We start from the raw sequence: 20198 nt of genomic DNA, 5'->3' as shown, positions 1-20198 counted from the left end.
TAAGTTTGGTCTTTTTATGGTGTCACACAATTCCTGCATATTCCATTCCTGTGTTTTTTAAAATTTTTCATAATCTTTGCTTGAGTGGTCTAATTTACCCACTTTATTTTCCAGTCTTGATACTCTGTTTTCCATTTCATTCATCCTGTTGGTGAGGCTTTCTCCTGTCATTTCTCATTGGCTTACTGAGTGTTTCACTTCCTTCTTCATTTCAGCCTGAGCATTTTTCAATTTTTCTAACTTTTCTGAATTCATTCATAAGGTTATCCCTATCTTCCTTCAGTTCTTTGATTTCGTTTGTGTGTTCTTTAAATTCACTGAATTCTTTAATCATGTTTATAATTGTTCCTTTGAGTTCCATGTCCTGTATTATCTCCAGGGGGTTTTCATTGTACTCCTCTAGAGGACTATTGGTGTTTGGTGGGGATATGTTATTTTGGCTTTTCATGTTAGTTTTTCTCTGCAATTTTGATATATGATTTTGTTTTGCAGTTCCTGATTCTTGTGTGAGACTCAAGCCTTCAAGTTTAGGTCTGCTTCTTTTTGTAAACTTTATGTGCCCTTTTAGTTTACTTTTTGGGCATGAAAAGCTGGTTCTTCTAAGCTTCCGGTTCTCTTTTTTGATTTTATATTGGAGTGGCCAGATTGCTTTTGTCTTCAGGAGTTCCCACAGAGGCCCAAGTCAGATGAGGATCAGATGCTCTCAGGCTTTCTCCTAAGGTCTGGATCCCTCCATGAAAGATTTTGTCCTTAGGAATTTGGGGATTGTATTGGCCTGGGAGCTGGGCCCAGGAAAGATGCTGGTCTAGAGCAGCTGGTGGCTGTGCCACCCAGAGATGCAAAGGGAGATGGGGGCGGGAAGCAGCCCCAAGGGCTCCTGGGGACTGCCCTGAGGAGCTGGGTTGGTCTGGGTGCAAAGGATCAGGAAGAGGAAAGGTCATCCCCGGTGTGCAGGGAAGTAGAGGGAAGTGAGGACGGGGCCATGCCCAAAGTGCTCCTGAGGACCCTAGAAGGAACTGAATTCTTCTGGATGCAAAGGATCAGGCAGCAGTGGTGGTTCCCCAGTTGTCTGGGGCGCCAAGACAAGGAATGGGACAGGACCTAGACTAGGAGGAGAGAAGAAGGGCAGGGGAAATGGGAGGGTGAATGAGGCTGGGGGAGTCAAGGGCTCAGGGCACGATCCACTTATCCCGGGAGCTAGAGGCCTGCAGGTTAAAGAGAGGCTAGCGGTTGTCTTGAACTTCCTTTTCATCCGAGGCTTTCTGATAAATGTTTGGTCTATTTGGTCTAAGACTGTGAAGAATCATTTTGTTTGGGGAGAGCAAAGCATTTCATTTTATAAATAAATAAACCACCCCTTCTCTAAAGTTTTGCTTTATAGAAAGAGAATTTTAGAGTTACTGGTCTTTTTTAAAGAAATGCCTGGTTTGTTGCTCAGGCTGGTCTCGAACTTGGACTCCTCCCATTTCAGCTTCTTAGATGCTGGCTGGTTACAGGTGCTTGTTCCCTCCCCACTCCTTTTTGAGTGCTAATATTAATTTTATTCCTGAAGATTAATACCCATATTTCATTAAATCATATAATAGTGATTGTATGATAGTTGCTTTTAAGAAACATATTTAAGAACCCAATTTAGTATCTCAAAAAAGGTTTTTTAAAAACCCTAATTTGAGAACTCAAGGCCAGCCTGATTTATACAGTGAATTCCTGGCCAGGTAGGCCTACGTAGTGAGACCTCAACCCTGTCTCAAAAAACAAAACAAAATGAAAGAACAAAAGTCTAATAAGAAATTTTTCAATGTGTAATAATGCTGAACCTTTACTATACAGAATATTGATCTCATGGTCTTTGTTGATTGAAAACCAAGATGTTTAGTTAGAAAGTCAAAACTCATTTAACTTGCCTTCGTAGCACTGGCAGCATCATATTGAAGCTGTAGGATATTTTTCAGTACCTAGGTGGCTATGCCTCTGTGAACAGCTGATCCTGATTGTGAAGACCATGACTAAGTATAGCTAGCTAAGTGCAAACTAGAACTCAAAGCCAAAAGACAAGATACTTGAAGCTGATCACTGTTGCTAGTGCTTTTCTCCAAGAAGAACCCTGCATGCATTCACTTAGCGTCTATTGCCTTAGCTAGTACCTTTGACAAGATGAGCTGTGTGAATTGTCAGGTGGAGAAGAGATGCTGTTAGAAAACAGGTATGCTGACAGCTGTGAGAAATAACTGAATTGTTACTTAGTTAAAATTCACACTGTCTAGCAGCCTAGAGAGAGCTGACCATCTTCTAAACAGCAGTAGCTCCCAAGAGTGTGCTTACTTTTTAATGAACTGTAATAAAGTACTTCCTCAATTCTAGTGTATGTATTTATATGAATGTAAGAAGATATATGTGAGATGAATGTGTTTATAAACATCTTAAAGTCTCTGAAATAACATCTTAAAAATAGGATGCAAATTTAATGTTGTATTAATTTTTACCATGATGAGAAAACAGATCATTGGTATGTGTCATAGTGAGTGACCACTTATCACAGAGAACTTAGTGGTAGCAGATTGTTATGAGAGACTTTTAAAAGGAAGTTTTCTTATTCTGGGTCCCTTTAGAAAGAGAATGCTTTATGTTGTAGAAAAATTTTCATTGAAGTTGTTTTAACGGGGAAACATTTAAATTATAAAATGGATTTATGTGAAAATTCTGTGCTGTTATAAATCTGATAAACAAGTATTGCTATTTGTTTTGATTTCATTAACATGTTATAATAACATAAGTTTCCTAATTAATGCTGTTGACTTTGAATTTCATTCTTAAACAGAACGGATTTGTCTTGCAGGTGCCTAAGTCCATGCCTCAGCCTGTAGGCTCTTCTTCGGCCCTCCCAAAAGATCCAGTATTGAGGAAAGAAAAACTGCAGGATCTAATGATTCAGATTCAAGGAACCTGTAACTTTATGCAAGTATGAGCCATTTTATTTTTGTTGTTGTTGTTTGGTCTTTTTGAGACAGGGTCTCCCTATAGCCCCAAGCTGGCCCGGAACTCACTATGTAGATTAGGCTGGCCTCTAGCTCACAGAGATACACCTGCCTTTGCCTCCCGAGTGCTGGAATTACAGGTGTGTGCCACCACACCCGGCTTTGTTTTTTAATATTTTATTTTATTTTTTTTTGGTCTTTTTGAGACAGGATCTCTCTGTAGCCCCAGCTGTCCTGGAACTCACTATGTAGACCAGGCTGGCCTTGAACTCACAGAGATCCACCTGCCTCTGCCTCCCAAGTGCTGGGATTAAAGGCGTGTGCCACCACGCCTGGCTATTTATTATTTTTATTTTATGGGTATGAGTGTATTGCCTGCATGTATGTGAGTGCCCCCGTGTCGTGCAGTGCCGTAGAGATCAGAAGAGTGCTTTGGATTCCCCTGGAATTGGCGTTAAGGACGGATCTTAGCCACCATGTGGGTGCTGGGAATTGAACCCGAGTCCTCTGTAAGAGCAGTCAGTGCTCTTAACCGCTGAGCCATCTCTCCAGCCCCTATTTTGTTTTTATTTTAGAATATTTTTTATTCTTTGGCACTTTCACATATGTGTACAGTGTGTCTTAATCAGCTCCCTCCTCCACCTCCTGCCTGTAGCCCCCAATACTTGATAGCCCTCCCATCTTCATATCTTCCTCTTTTTTATTTTCAAAAGATTTTGTTTTTATTTTTGATTATGTGTGTATGTATGTGTCTGTGTGTGATTTTGTGCATGTGTGTACATTGCCAGCAGAGGCCAGAAGATATAAATCCCCTGGAGCCAAAGTTACAGGTGGTTGTGAGCTGATGGGTGCTGGGAACAAACTCTAGTCTTCTGCAAGAGCATAAGTGCTTTTAGATGATGAGCCATTCCCCCCAACCTCCCGCCCCCTTATAATAACCCACTGAGTCCATTTAGTGCTGCCCGGTGTGCTCGAGTGTGGAGCATGAGCAACCTACTGCTGCCGTGCCTGAAGAAAGATGGCCCCCCTGCCCTGGCAGCTGTCTGTTGCTAATAGCGCCTCAGCTAGGAGTAGAGCTTCACGAACCCCTCTCTTATCCATGCCGGAGTGTTGACTGGCTTGATCTTGTGCAGGTCACCCTAGCTGCTGTGAGTTCATGAGTGCAACAGCCATGTCATGTCTAGAAGACTGCATTTCACAACACTCCTTCAGGCTATGATTCTTGTATTCTTTCTGTTCTTTCTTCTGTGATGTTCCCCCAGCCTTAGAGGGGTTGATAGAAATGTCCCGTTTACGGCTGGGCACCCAGCAGTCATTTTTTCTTGGTGCTTTGATGAGTTATAAATCTCTGCATTGACTGCTGCTCACTGCAGAAAGAAGCTTCGCTGGCCAAGGTTGAGAGTGGTACCAACCCATGGGCATAACGTATATATAGAAGGCAGGCTAGAACATGTCCATTTAGCAGTAGAACAGTAGTAGATTCCCCCATGTGCTTTTCATCAGGTTTATAGTACAGCATGAATTCTCTTCTGTGGAACAGGTACCAAATCCAATCAGAAGGTTTTTGGCCACCTCCACAGCTGTCATGCTGTTATCACACCAGTGGGCATAGCTTACCTATGAGCCATGTGAAGAAAGAATTTTAGTGATAGTCATGTAAATAGTAGCTTGTATCTGAAACATTGTGGTGAAATTAAGAACCTAGGTCCTGCTGTGTAGAGTAGTGTCCTGGCTCTGCAGTTCCCTGGCTGTCAGGTCAGATTGTTTCACTCTGCTAGGGCTTCTTTGTTTGAAAAATACAGCAGTCCCCACTTCCTAAGTTTATTGTGAGTGAAAAAAAGAGTTAAAAATCAAAAGCTTCATGTGCTCAAGTGTTAGGACTGCTGTGTGTCATTGGCAGTGGCACTGTGAGATGTGAGAACCTGTTCCACACTTGTTCTTTCAGGTCCCACTGTGTAGATAATTATGACATGCATTGATAGTCTGACTGTAGGTGATTGTAAACTTACGTTAAATCAGTAGTTAAATGTTAAATTGTGTGCAAGACTGTGTTTAATTCAACTGTATGATACAGACTCTTAAAGAATTTCAGAAGAGCATGGTACTATTGAGGCCTCAAGTAAACAGAGTAAATATATGAACAAAGTAGATGTGCCTTGAGCTTTGAATTGAGGCTTGGGTTTAAACTCCAGCAATCCTTCCTGCCAGCTGTGTAGCACCTGTCAAGTTCTTTAATCTACAGGGCTTTAATTTGCAAAGTGAAGGGGTTGCTTACTTTTTCAGATAATTTGAAGATAAACAGAAGAACTATGATGTTCTCTGAAAGTTTCTAGCATAAGTAAGGACAATCTGGGGGATTTCCTTTCAAGAACCCAGACATACAGATATGAGAAGAGAATAGTTTCTCATAAAATGAGAATTGATTGGGATAATAAAAATTAAGGGTTAGGGTAGACTAGATCAAAACTAATGATTTATGCTGAAGACTTAGATCAGGAATGTATATCCAAGTAGATATTAGAATCTTGTTGTGGTTTTAATTCTTGACATAGCCTTGAGTTTTGACAGTAACTTTAGTGTTTATTTTTGACACTTAATTTCTTCTGTATGAGTGATTTTCTTAATATCATAAGGGAGTTATAGCTAGATGCCTGCAGCTTTAACTAGCACCTTTAATCATGCTTGTGGTCAATACGGTGAGCAACTTAAAAAATTTTTTTGTTTTGTTTTGGTTTTTGAGACAGGGTCTTCCTGTAGCCCCAGCTGGCCTGAAACTGGCTGTATAGACCAAGTTTGCCTCAATCTGACCGAGATGTGCCTGCCTCTGCCTTCAGAGTGCTGGGATTACAGGTGTGCACTACCATGCCTGGCATCGAAGTAAAAACTTAACCACTTTAAATGAATCATCTGCGTTCCTTCTCACTATTTAAAATCTCATCTTTAGGAATCTGTTCTGGATTTTGACAGACCTCCAAGTGCAATTCCATCATCACAGCCGCCTTCACCTTCTCCAGGTAACTTAGTGAGGGGCATAATCATTATAAAGACTGAGAGGAGACAGCTTTAGAGCTAACGGTTGTTTCTTTTACAATCATTTACTCTAGATAGCTTAAGCATTTCTCTGTTAATTTATTCTAATTGTATCCATCAGTCACTAGAGTTACCTATATATAAATTGTCATTAGGACATAAGTAACTTTCAGTAACATGTTTAGAGACAGTCCTCAGATGGCTAGGTAGAACTGCCCACTAGCTGCATTGGCAATTTTCCATGTTTTTCCTGAAGTGATTTCTGACTAGGATCTGCTTGACCTTTGGGCTCTAAATCTAGTGTGGAGGCTTTTAGGTCCTAACTGAGGAGATCACCTCAATCATGTTTAAAATAGTGATTACCATGGTAACTAATAGTGCATGAGTCTGGAGTGATACCTCAGTACTTAGGCCTCTGACTCCATGGGAATTTCTCTCAGGCAAGGAGTGACATGATCAAAGCCTTCCATGAACTTCCCAACTGCTGGGATTCTGATGGCCCCAGGGTTCCTGTTTACTTGATTTTCCTTTTCTCAGATTCCACCATGCCAGCTGTTGTGTGTGTGTGTGTGTGTGTGTGTGTGTGTGTGTGTGTTTAGAGAGAGAGTGTCTAAACAGAGGACTGGCTGTGAAGAGTCCATGTATCAGTTAGTGTGACTTGTGGCTCAGACTTCATCTGCAGATTATTATTCCCAGTGATTTTTTTTCCCCCCTAATTTTTGAAAGGTGTAGTTCTTTTGGAAGCCTTGAAATGCTGCTTTTCCCCTTAACCTTAAAATATCACCATGCACTACAGGTGGAATCAGTGTTTCTGCCTCTTCTCTAGGAATCTGACATGTCACTATTGATAAAGTACTAACCTTTCTCCCTCTCACTTGTTTGGTTTCTTTCATTCTCTACAGTATCTACAGAACAGAATTTGTCCAGTCATAGTGATTTTCCTCAGGAGCCAATGCAGGTACCTTATGGACTAATCTTCCTTGTGCCCTGCTTTGCTGTTAGGGAAGGATGTCTTGCTTTAGCAAGAATGATCAGACTGTCCTGTTTACTTACCAGTCCTTAAAATTGCTTTTAGCTGTTCTATTGAAAGTGACCATTTAGAAGAGTGATTGCAACGTCTAACCATACTTGGCTCCATAAACTCTTAAACTTGGCTCCGTAAACTCCCCTACCCCACACCTACCTGAAGCATGAATGCACTGTGAATATTCCTTTAGAAGGTCACAGAAATAAAACCACCACTTTGATGTTTGGTTTCCACTCACTGGTTCGTGGTTCACCTGTGACATTACTGGAACTTCTCAGAAACACACAGAAGCATTAGGATACAGGATTGGATGCTCAGGCACTTAGACATCACTACTGCTAATAGGTTTTTTTGGGGGGAGGGGGTGTCTATTAACATTCTAATTTCCTGTTGTGTCATAGATTTCCTTCCAAGCTGCTCTTAGTGTTTTCTGTTACAGTTTTCACAGCCTTAGTTCCTCCTGTGCTGTCTCCCAGTTTTTATTTTATACATGTTCTCAAGTTTGATTTTTCCCTAGAACTTTGGTGCCTGCTTTTATAAGACAGAAAAAGTATTCAGACAGAAGCCTGGTTAGGCTGTGGCTGGTAGACCTGGACCCAGTTTGTTATCATGTTCTCGGCTTACATTCAGTAACTTGCTATGTGGCTTCAGCCACATTGTGGATCTGACACCAGACTTCCATTTCTACTGGTCAAGCCCAGTATTACTGAAGGACACTTAAGATATATTATTCACATAACCAGAGTTGGAATGAGTATCCCTTGCTCATCTTGGCAAAATCATTTGGTGTCATTTTATATTACAAACTTTGAGTAAATCCTTGTGCCAGACATGAATGGAATGAATTTTGGGGCAGTTTAACTATTGGGTTAGATTTTGAGGTGAACTAATATAGGATAATTCATTATAGAATGTAAGAAAACAGATGATTATTAGTTTTTATGGTGCTAACTTGGTCTAAATTGAGTTACATGCTTCTTCACTTTATGATGAGGGAGAAATGATTGTTATTAAGTGACCTACAGTGGTCTGCCTTATAATCCAGATTTGGTTTTGCATCTTTTTATTTTTGGGTCTCCCTATAGCTCTAGCTGGCCTGGAACTTGTGGACCAGGCTGACCTCAATCTCGTAGAGATCCACCTGCCTCTGCCTCCCACATGCTGAGAGTAAAGGCGTGGGCCAACACACCCAGCTGTGTTTTGAGTCTTTTTAATTTGGCTTTATAGATAAGGATTACTTAGATCAGTCATTTTTCTTAGGCAGTTGACTTAAAAATCTACTAATGTCTTTCAATATAGAATTAACATTAAGGAAGTAACTAACCCATTGTTTTTCTTAAACTCAATCCCAGTGTATAAATTTGCAGCAATATTAGTTGGATTTTTAGTTGGGACATAGCAGTTCAGGGCTTGGAGAGAGCCAGGTGCTAGTAGGAAGAGGAGGCCCTTGTATGACACTCACTCTTGTCAGCACGCTACCAAAGCAAATGCTAGTGTGCATCCTCAGCAGCTGAGATTTGGAATTGTAAGCAAACGTTGCTCTCTGCATTCTCGTGTTCTCATGTCACCCTAAAGAACTTGCTGACTTGCCAGCTTGGGGCTCAGAGGAAGTTATCTGCCTGACATATGGCAAGTATGGCTGATGTTGCGTTTCTCCCCACAGGCAGCAATTCCCCAGAGCAAGCCACCGTCTACTCTTGCTTCTCCAAACCCTCCCCCATCAAAGGGCTTCCAGTTACCTCCTGCAAGTGGGAGCTCAGTAGCCGTTAGTGCAGCGCCCTTTCAAGTCATGCAGACAGTGAGTATGGAAGGGAAGTCAGAACTGTTGGGTAGCCTAGGTTTCTCTCATGCCTGCTGCTATTACTGGGTGAAAAGTTTGCCTTCATGTTGTGTGTACTTGGGCTGCTGGTATTTATATTTGTCCATTGGAAATGCTGTTTGTGACAAAGTGTTAAATCTAATCTTCAGAATTTTTGATGAGGAGTTTTTGGTTTTTTTTTTGAGGCAGGGTCTCCTTGTAGCCCCAGATGGCCTGGAACCTCTCTTTGGAGACTGGACTGGTCTCACTGTCACAGAGATCCACCTGCCCTTGCCTCCACTACACCCAGCTCCAATGGGTATTTTTATCAGAGCCCTTGTTCTACTCAAAAGTAGTAGGCAAAGCTAAGGACCCACGTTAAAGTGTATGTGGTTCAGTCCCCAGTGCTCCTTACCCCCAAAGGAGTGTGTAAGTGATGAGCAATTCTTTGGTAATAGCTTAATATTAATCACTACTAGTAGGTATTACTGAGAGTCCTAGCTTTAGTGGTGAAATAACAGGTTGCATCTTTCGGTGCTGTCAGTGTTGAAGTCTTCATTAGATTTCATCCAGATCTCGTACTGGTTCTTAGAGGTTTGTTCAGATTTGTCTGTGTTTTGAATGTATTTTCCTCTACAAATTGTAGAGAAGAAAAAGAAAAAAAAAACTATAGGGGCTGGGAAGGTGTCTCAGGTGAAGAACACTGGCTGCTCTTGCAGAGGACCCTGATTTGGTCACAGTACTCACATGGCAGTTCATAACCATCACAACTTCAGTTCCAGTGGATCCAGTGCCTTCTTCTGGCCTTCCCGGGAACCAGGCACTCATGAAATACACATACATACATGTAGGTGAACACATACATGTAAAAATAAATCTTTATAAAAAAGATACATGGGCTGGAGAGATGGCTCAGCGGTTAAGAACACTGGCTGTTCTTGGAGAAGACCCAGGTTCAAATACCAGCATCCACATGGCAGCTAACAACTGTCCATAACTCCAGTTCCAGGGAATCTGACACTCTCTTCTGACTTCTGCGGGCATTGCATGACATGGGTATACCTACATACATGCAGGCAATACATGCATACACATAAAAATAATATTAAAAAAAAAGATCCATTGCAACTAGAATTCTCTGTTCTTTAGGGGTAAGAATTTGTGAGGTAGTAAGTGCCTTTCCTGATGTGCTTTGTGCTCACACCTGATCCTCGGGATGGTGGTAGAGAGTGAGTGTTGGAGTATAGAGCAGGCCCAGTGCAGGGCTGAGCTGCTGAACAGGTACCAGGAATTTAGAGACTTTCCTGCTCTTACAGTTGGAGGGTCTTATAGATCTTGATTTCTTTCTGTCCCTGGCAGCTTGTCCTCACAATATTGACACTTTGGATTTATTTATTTGGTCTTTTTGAGGCAGGGTCTCCCTGTAGCCCCAGCTTGGCCTGGAACTTACTATGTAGACCAGGCTGGCTTCTAACTCACAGAGATCTACCTGCCTCTGCCTCCCAAGTACTGGGATTAAAGGCATGTGCCCACAAGTCCAGTGGATTTATTTATTTAATTAATTAAATTTTATTTATATAATTTTTAAATTTTTTTATTTCATTTAAAAAATTTTTTAATAACTACATGATTAGAAGAAACATTTCATTATAGATTTAACATATTCAGTAACACACTCCAGAGCAAGAGTACATCTCTTTCACAGGTTGGTGAAAGTTTCTAGGTTCACAGTTGAGTTAATACAGTTATACAATATTGAACTCAGTATAAGCCCTGTAAGATATAAAATTGAATGAGTTTTTTAACCTTTAAAAAAGATCTCCATTTCATTTTAGAATATATTGTTCCTTACAGAAAGACTCATTGTTTTTGCTACTAACACTGAGATGTTGGCACATGCATCTCTAATCTGTATGTATCTGATATTACTAGTCATAATTGGTTGCACTTGGATCCTTGGTGCCTGTTAATACATGTATTGCCTGCATGTAGGTATGTGCATTTGTGTTGCACAATGCCTGTGGAAGTCAGTAGAGGCTGTCAGATCCCCTGGGAGTAGAGTTATGGACAGTTGTTAGCTGCCATGTGGGTTCTAGGATTCAAACCCAGGTCTTCTGCAAGAACAACCAGTGTTTTAACCGCTGAGCCATCTCTCCAGCCCCTTACTGATTTTATTTTGCCATTAAAAGCAGATAGCACTTCACAGAATGAAATGGAGCCCTTCACTGGACAGTCAAGTCTACCTTTGAAGTCTTGTCTAACCTGCTGGACCAGTCCCCTAGGCTTGTCTTGTGCGGTCCTGTCACAGTGCCTTTTTGTGGAATCCTCTGTCTGCCAGTTCAAACAGGTTCTCATTCATTTTATTAAGCAGGTAGCTAGGGGCTGGAGAGATGGCTCAACAGAGGACCTGGTGTGGTTCCCAGCCCCCATACGGTGGCTAACAACTCTATAGCTCCAGTTCCAGGGAATCTGATGCCCTCGTCTGGTCCTTGGACACTGCATGCATATAGTCCATTTACATACATGCAGACAAAATACTTATGTACATAAAAATAGAATACTAACGAGGGGGGATTTAAAAAGTCTTTAAAAAAGGCTGGAGAAACAGCAGTTAAGAGCATGTACTGCTTTTGCCGAAGACTGAAGTTTGGTTCCCAGCATGCAGGTCAGGCAGCCCACAACCACTTGTAACTCCAGCTCCAGGAAGATCTGACCTTGGAAGGCACCTGTACTCATCATGTGCATATAACCACACACAGATGTGTATAATAAAAATACTAATAAAAAACACCAAATAGAAATCTTGAAGCTGGGCATGGTGGTGCCATACCTTTAGTCCCACCTAAAACCCATGTCTAAAAACCCAGGTATAGCAATGAAAAAAAACCCCCAAATCAAAAGTATTTATGGTCAAGAAGTTGGTGTTTTACTGTGGAAGCGGGAGGGCTAGAGAGGTAGGAGATGGATATGCATGTCAGGTACGTTAGCTGTACAGAGAAACTGGCAGCGGGGGGAAGTGGAAGTGTTAGCTTATGACTTGTGGTCAGGGTCTGGAAGGCGATTTCAGACTGCTGCAGGATGAACTTAACAGATGGTGTGCTCCTTCTTTGTTTTCCTTCTTTCTGTGCTAGAGATAGAATCCAAGACCTTGCATACAATAGGCAAGAGTGCTGCCTTTGAGTTCTTTTTCTGTTTTTGGTTTGGTTTTATTTTTTGAGTTAGGGTCTTTCTATAGTCCCAGTTGGCCTAGAACCCTTATGTAGAGCAGGCTGGCATTGAACTCACAGAGGTCTGCCTGCCTCTGCAGCTTCCTGAGTGCTGGGACTAAAGGTGTGTATTACCATACCTGGCCTTTTTTAGTCTTCACAAAATTTACTCCTGTATGCATTTTAATCATATCTTTACACCACTATCTCCCTCCAGCTCCCCTTAATCCCTTCATTCCATCTCCCTCCAAACTTCATGTCCTCTTTTTTTTTTTTTTTTCAAATCTTATTATTGCCGGGTATGGTGGCACATGCCTTTAGTCCCAGCACTCAAGAGGCAGAGGCAGGTAGATCTCTGTGAGTTCGAGGCCAGCCTGGTCTCCATAGTACATCCAGGCCAGCTGGGGCTACAGGGAGACCCTGTCTCAAAAAGACCAAAAAAAAAAAAAACTTATTATTAACTCTGAGTCTAATTAGTGCTGTCCATATATGCCTGGGTGTGAGACCATCCACTGGAGTGAGGGCAACTTACCAGTGGCCACATCTCCAAAGGAGAGTGACCTTCCTTCAGCATCCATATAGCTCCTCCTCCATCTTACTGGAATTTTGACTGGCTTAATTTTGTACAAGTCTTGTGTAGATAACCACAACTATTGTGAGCTGATGTCTGCATGTCACAGCTCTTGTCCCATCTACCAGCTTTTACATTCTTTCTGCTGCTTCTGTGTGTTTCTAATCCTTGGATGGGAGGAGGTTGATACGGATGATTTATCCTAGCTGAGTACTCAGAAGTTACTTACACTCAGCATCTTGACCAGTTGTAAGTCTTCATTAATTATTACTACAAAAAGAAACTTCTCTGACCAAAGTTGAGAACAACATAAATATTTGGGTTTATACATAAATATTTGTCTTTTGGGTATAAACATAAATATTTAGAAAGCTATTTGACAGCATGAACATTTAGCCAAACACCCGTAGTAGGTTCCCCTCTAGGGCCTATGAACTCCCCAGTCATGGACTTTTGAGCAGGTTTACAGTACCATGCATAAAATCTCTTCTGTGGAACAGGTCTTCTAGCTAAGTAGAAAGCAGTTGATTACCCTAATAACCATCATGCCACTATTGCACCAATGAGTACATCTTGCCAGGCAGAGTCTAACATGGCGGACTCCAGCATGAGCACAGTGATGTCTTTTCTCCCCCAGTAGCCTGCATGGTACCTTCTGTCACTATGTGAGCAGGGAATGAGTTTCCTGGTTGGTTGAGGTTGATTTCTCTATGTCTTGCATCTAAAGTGAGTATATTACCTTCACAAATAAGGTCTTACCATCTAGTTATGGTGGGCAACCAAGAGCAGTGGCAGTAACCTGTTTGGGTTTGGTTCCTCTGGGACCTCCCTGACCAATAACTCATAGGGAGGTATCTTGTGCCCATCACTGAGATTTTCATTTATTAACCCATGTCTTTTGGGAGTGGCATTGTCCATCCATGGACAATTCTATGTGTATGAGTGTTTTGTCTGCATATATATAAGTGTACCTGTGTTGTGCAGTGCCCAAGGGGGCCAGAAGAGGGTGTGGGATCCCTTGGAACTGGAGTTAAGGACAGTTGTTAGCCACCATATGGGTGCTAGAAACCAAGAGCAGCCAGTGCTTTATATATATAAAATGTATTTTTAATTAGCCTCCAAACTACTGGGTTTCCATAAAGCTTCTTCCTATGTCCTTAGTTTTGGCTGGCCTAACCCTCCCCTCCTAGTCCCTTATCCTCATATAACCCTTCAATCCTGAGAACCCCCCTTCAACCCTGAGACCCCCCTTCAATCCTGAGAACCCCCCTTCCCCTTTGGTGTCACCTGTGCTCTATCTCCTCTAATTTTTTTTTCTTGAACTAGGTGTAATGGTGCATCCTTTAATCCTAACACTGGTTAGGCAGAGGCAGGCATTGAATCTATGTGAGTTTGAGGCCAGCCTGGGCTATGTAGTGATTTCTAGGCCAACCCTGGCTACATAGTGAGGACTATGTAGTGAGACATAGCCCTGTCTTAAAAAAATAAAAAAAAAAAATTATTATTTTTCATTTATTTTTTTTTAGTTGAACCTTCTTCATGCTTGATTTATTGATCTTCTGTGGTCCCTTGAGTGTGTTTTTCCTTCTCTTCAGTCCTAAACATTCCTTGCAGTAGCCTCTGTAGAGCTGGTTTGTGGACATAGACTTTAAAAAAAAAAAAAATTTATTTGTATAATTTGTTTTTATTTTATGTGTATGAGTGTTATGCCTGCATGCATGTAAGTGCATGCATGTTGTACAGTGTCCCAAAAAATGACAGTAGAGGGTGTCAGTCCCATGCAACTGGAGTTTTATGGATGTTTGTTAGCTGCCATGTGGGTGCTGGGAATCGAATCCAGGTCTTCTGCAAGAACAGCCAGTGCCCTTAACTGCTGAGCTGTCTCTCCAGCCCATAAATTCTTTTAATCTGTTTTATCATGGAAATTTTATCTCTCTCTCAATGCTAACGGACAACTCTGCTGGGTAAAGACTGCGTTGGAGGTTGTAGTCTTCCTGAACTTGAATCCATCTTTCCAGTCACTTCTGGCTTTAAAATTTTTTATTGAATGATCTGATTATTCTGATAGTCTTGCCTTTATAAGTAGCATGACCTATCTTGCAACTTTCATAGCCTTCTGTGTTTTTAGTGTTTTAATTATAATATATCACAGGGAGTATCTTTTCTGGTCCTGTCTATTTGGCATTCTGTAGGTCTTTTGTACCTAGATGGGCATCTATTTCTCTAGGTTAGGGAGGTTCTTCTATGATTTTACTGAAAATAATCTCTCTGCCTTCTATGCCTGTAATCTGAGGTTAGGTCTTTTTACTGTGTCTCAAAGCTCTCCCGTGCTTCGTTTACATATTTTAAAAGTTATCAGTGACCATCATTTAGTGATTCGGTTTCTCTACTTCGTCTTTGGCCATCACTGTTGTTTCACGCTTGATCCAGTCTATTGGGAATGCCAGTGGAAACCATCGAGGTTTCATTTGGGTTGAGATTTTCTCATTATTGGATTCTGTTTTTGTGTCTTGGAGTGACTTCCTTTTCATGCTGTTCTGTTTTTGTTCTCTTGAGTATATTCCTACCTTCTTTGAGTTGTTTGAATGTAGTCCTAATCATTCTTTTGAACTCTTTGTTTGGAAGTTCTTCCAGATTATTCTCATTGGGAATAGTAGAAGAACTGACTTTTACTGTGGTGTCAGTTTTTATCAGTCATCAATCTTTTCTACAGCAGTAAAATATATAAAATTTACTGTTGTCACCATTTTAAAGTATATAATTCAGTGATACTAAGTATATTCACAATGTCTGCACCCATAACTATTTCAGATATTAGTAGTCATGTACTGCTTTGTTTTTGTCAACTTGACAGAACCTAGTCACCTGGGAAGAGGGAGCCTCACTTCAGGAATTTCCTAGATCAGAACCTGGGGACATGTCTGTGAGGGCATTGTCTTGATTCCTAATTGATGTAGGAGCACTGTGGGCCTGGCTATAGGAAAGCTAGCTGAGCAAGAGCCTGGGAGAGAGTCTGAGAGCATGCCACCAAGCAGCATTCCTCGATGGTTTCTGTTCTTCTTCCTTGGCTGGGAGCTCCCTGGATAGAGATGGTGCTAGGTGGAATAGAGCAATCCTGTGTCACTGTTCCTGCTTCAGCTCCTGCCCTGCCTGTCGTAAATGATAGACTATGACCTAGAAGTGTAAGCCAGATAAATCCTTTCCTCCCCAAGTTGCTTTTGGTTAGTGTTTCAACTCCCCGTTCCCCTCCCCGCCCTGTCTGTACCCTCTGTTCTTTTTCTGTCTCTATGAAGTTATCTATTCTAGATACCTCACAGAAGTGAAATCATCCAATTTCTTTTTAAAAATTGTATTATTAGTGTGTATGTATGTGGGGGATGACACTACGTGACAATAGTGCATGTGTGGAGATCAGATGACTTTGGAGTCAGTTGTCTCCTTCCACCCTTTTGTGGATTATGGGACTAGAACTCAGGTTGCCAGTCTTGCTTAGCAAGCACTTTTACCCAGACTGAGCCATCTTGTCTGCCCCAATTCTTTTGTAACTGGCTTGTTTTGCTTGGCATAATGTTTTCATTCCTTTAATGGCTGAATAGTATTTCATTTTAAGCAACATGTTTCACTGAACTTGGGGTTTGGCTCTTAGGTATAATGCTGCTATGAGTATCAACAGACATCTATTCACGTCCTGGCTTCTACTTATTTTTGGTGCACACTTAGAAACCAAAGTGGTAGATTTATACTTAACATTAAAAAAATTAGTTATTAAAAATTATTTTGATTTATTTTTATGTGTATGAGTGTTTTGCCTGCATGTATGTTAAGTGCAGCTGTACGTGCAGTGCCTTCAGAAGAGGGCACTGGAACTGGAGTTGTGGGCAGTTAGCTGCCGTTTGGTGCTGGGAATGGAATGCAGGTCCTCTGCAAGAGTAGCCAGTGCTATATTAGTCACTGAGCTGTCTCTCTAGCCCCTAGACTTAACTTTTTAAGGGTCCATCATCTAACCCTTTGCTCATCTGATAGCTGTCTTAGAATCTGGTGGAATTGTGCAGATGTTAATGGAGGCATTTCCTCTGAACCTCCCTGTGGCTCAAGGCACTCTTTGTTTTAAGGTATTCAATGTTAACGCACCTCTGCCTCCACTGAAAGAACAAGAAGTAAAAGAATCCCCTTTCTCACCTGGCTGCAATCAAAGTTTTACTTCATCAAGTACGCAGACACCACCCCAAAGCCAACCCCCAGCTATACATGTAGAACAGATGGTCCTGCCTCAAGAGACTGGTAAGATCTCTGTGTACATTGTGTATAAGTACTACATGTTAACTGATAGCGCTGCTGGAGCATCCTCTGTGTACACTCTGAAGACAGGACAGCAGCTAGGTGACTCTGTACTGCCCCTGTAGATGTCTCGTGGCAAGGAAGCATTCTCTTCATAGGTTCTTCCAGTGAGAAGCACCTAATTGTGTTTCCTGTTAGTCAAGTTTACCACTAATTTTAACTGTTTTGAGGGATTGCTTTTTAAAATCTATTGCTTTGATTACTTACAGTGACTGAGGTGGATGGGGCCCTGTAGCTGCTCTGGTGAGATTTTGAAGCTATTGTTACCCTCTGAGTGCAGACAGAAAAAAGCTCATGTGAAGCGGTGATGTAGTGTGCTTATTGTGCCGTTGCTCAGAGGATGGGGCTGTTCTGATCTTTCAAGCTGCTTTGAATTATGAAAGCACGGGCAACCATGTACTTAATCCTATGCTGAAGTGCTGGTGGGTTTATAGTGTTGGTATTAGAGCCCATTCTGAGCTGAGTCTGGAAGCTTTCTACTGTAGTAATGAAGAGTGGTAGTGTAAGCCCTAGATCTTGGCATGGAGGCCCTCACTCTGTTCTCACCACAGTTCTGACATGCAGGGCACATTGCAGAAAAGATACATTGGCCATAGGCCTTCTCACATTGCATTCTAACAAAATTAGAGCTCCTGGGCTGGGACTCAGCTGTAGAGAGCTTGCCTAACATGTATGAAGCCCTAGGGTTTCATCCTCAGCAGTGGCATAAACTGGATGTGGTGTTGCCTCATTATAATCCCAGCACTTGGGAGGTGGAAGTAGGAGTTTTAGAAGAAGTTCATGAACATCCTTTGCTACATAACAATCTCAAGGCTAGCCTATCCTACATGACACCTTGTCTCCCCTCAAAATGATTAGGAAATGTTTTACCTCCTCATATGTAATATTTAGCTTAAATTAAAAAAAAATTTTTGGTAATACATTTAACATGAAAATGACCATTTTAACCATTTTTATGCAATGTTCTGTGTCATTACATCCAGTTTGTCGTGTAGTCATCACTACCCTATCCACAGCAGGCTGTAATCTATGCATTTATCACTAACTTTTTCCCTCTGGTCCCTGGAAATCACCATTCTACTTTATGATGCTGAATTTAGCTACCCTGAATGCCTCATGTAAGTGGCATCATATACTTGTTCTTTGATTTAATATTACATCTCCAAGACGCAATTCCTGCTGTGGCATGTGCCAGATTTCCTTCCTCTATAAAGCTGAGTAATAAATCTGTTTCTCGTTTATGTACATTTATTGTAAATCTGTTTTGTTCTTGGTTTTTGTTTTGTTTTGTTTTGTTTTGTTTTTGTCTTTTTGAGACAGGGTCTTCCTGTAGCCTCAGCTGGCCTGGAGCTCACTAAGTAGACCAGGCTGGCCTTGAACTCACAGAGATCTACCAGCCTCTGCCTCCCAAGCACTGGGACAAAAAGTGTGCGCAAAATGCCCAGCTGTTTGTTTTTTGAGATGAGTCTTACTATGTAGCACTCACTGGCTGGCCTGGAACTCTCTATGTAGACCAGGTGGGCCTCAAATGCATAGAGATCTGCCTGCCTCTGCCTTCCTAGTGCTGGGATGAAAGGCATGTGCTACCACACGTGGCTTATAAATCTGTTGTATTTATTTTAATTATTTTTATTTTATGTAATGCCCACAGAGGCAAGAAGAGGGTGTCTGATCCCCTGGAACAGGAGTTTCAGATGGCTGCCATGTGGGTGCTGGAAACCAAACTCTGGTCCTCTGGAAGAGCAGCCAGTGCTCTTAACTGCTGAGCCATCTTTCTAGCCCTATAAACCTGTTTTTTAAAGGGAGAAAATATGTTAACAGTTTTGATACCATACTGACTTTCAAATAGAAAGAATATTGGACCTTTATTACTATTTAACTCCTGTACTCTAAATTGTTTCTTTAAGTCTCAGATTACCATCCTGATGGAACTGTTCAAATAAGCAATGGCAGTCTTGCCTTTTACCCAGCACACAGGAATATGTTTCCCAGACCTGCTCAGCCATTTGTCTGTAGCCGGGGGTCTGTTAGAGGATGTCCACGCGGAGGGAGGTTACTGACAAATCCCTTTAGGTCCCCTGGTGGCTACAAAGGTATGCTCTGAATCTACTTTAGTATACTTAATTATTTTATCTATATATTTACTTGGCTTAAATCTGACTCAAATAATTTTTACCTTACTTTGTACACTTTGGTATTGCCATTTATAATTATCTATTAGTAGATAGACTACTTTAAAAAATATTTATTATTTTATATGTATGAGTATAATGCCTGCATGTAGGTAGGTGCACCCGTGTCGGGCAGTGCACTCGGAGGTCAGAAGAGGTTGTTGAATCTCCGATTTCCTGGAACTGGAGTTGCAGATGGTGGTTAACCACCATGTGGGTGCTGGGAATCGAACCCAGGTCCTATGCAAGAGCAGTCAGTGCTCTTAACTGCTGAGCCATCTCTCCAGTCCTGATAGCAAGAGTACTTTTACGATGCCTATCCTGTTACTTGCTGTGTGCAAAGCAAATGAATCTGTGACTAAACTGAAGAAAGGTTAGTTGACTTGGTTCTCAAGGGAAGGATTTGGGGTTCATTTTTGAATGATTTCTTTTTTTTTCTTTGGATTGATTTAACTCTTAAAAATGTGTTACAATTGTGCAAAGCTCATTTTCTAGCTACTCTCAAACTATTGCAGAGAAGAACATTGAGTCAACAGTAGTGGTATTCTTAGATTTTAGTTATGCTTCCAGGTGTTGTGGTAGTGCCTTGATACTAGCAAAAGGGCTTGAGGCTGAGGTGTTTTTAGTGTCACTTTTGTGTGTATCTGATTTTTTTTTTTTTTTGTATGTTTCATACAACAGTTCTTAATCAAATGTAGCGTTTAGTAGCTTTTCCCATCGTTTTATGCAGGTTGTTTGGTTTACTCATTAGGTTTTGATAGCTACAGAGGGCCTCCTTCAGTTTCCAATGGGAATTATAGCCAACTGCAACTCCAAGCTAAAGAATATCCTGGAACACCTTACTCCCCAAAGGTAAGTGGGAATAGCTGTCACCACTCAGTCATGACACAAATGTGGGTTTTTAACTGCTGAACATTTTTCCTGTCACCCAGGGGGATGGACTTTAAAAGGCATAGAAGAGGTAGGCCTTAGTGGTACATGCCTTTATCCCAGCATTGAGAGGCAGAGGCCAGCCTGGTCTGCATAGAGAGTTCCAGGAAAGCTGGGGCTACAGAGAGACCCTGTCTCAAAAAGACCAAAAA

The 20198-nt window shown here is 41.5% G+C and overlaps 1 protein-coding gene across 15 annotated transcripts in view; it reads left to right on the top strand.

Moving 5' to 3' along the window:
- The window catches only part of Caprin2 (caprin family member 2), a gene marked incomplete at its 3' end in the record, with an annotated part of 49673 nt that extends 29705 nt beyond the window's left edge, over positions 1-19968 (top strand). For 13 of the 15 annotated variants that reach the window (XM_017796525.2, XM_029560392.1, XM_017796521.2 and 10 more), the window contains 7 exon segments: positions 2837-2959; positions 5920-5989; positions 6908-6963; positions 8696-8830; positions 16720-16888; positions 18853-19038; positions 19868-19968. In XM_017796525.2, coding sequence (XP_017652014.1) covers positions 2837-2959; positions 5920-5989; positions 6908-6963; positions 8696-8830; positions 16720-16888; positions 18853-19038; positions 19868-19968 — 840 coding nt within the window. 15 annotated transcript variants of the gene reach the window in all.
- Positions 19969-20198: the final 230 nt, after the last annotated feature.

The sequence above is a fragment of the Nannospalax galili genome, unplaced genomic scaffold (genome assembly GCF_000622305.1).
Source record: "Nannospalax galili isolate Female #2095 unplaced genomic scaffold, S.galili_v1.0 scaffold710, whole genome shotgun sequence".
Classification (NCBI taxonomy): domain Eukaryota; kingdom Metazoa; phylum Chordata; class Mammalia; order Rodentia; family Spalacidae; genus Nannospalax; species Nannospalax galili.
This window is presented reverse-complemented; position numbering and strand designations above follow the sequence as displayed.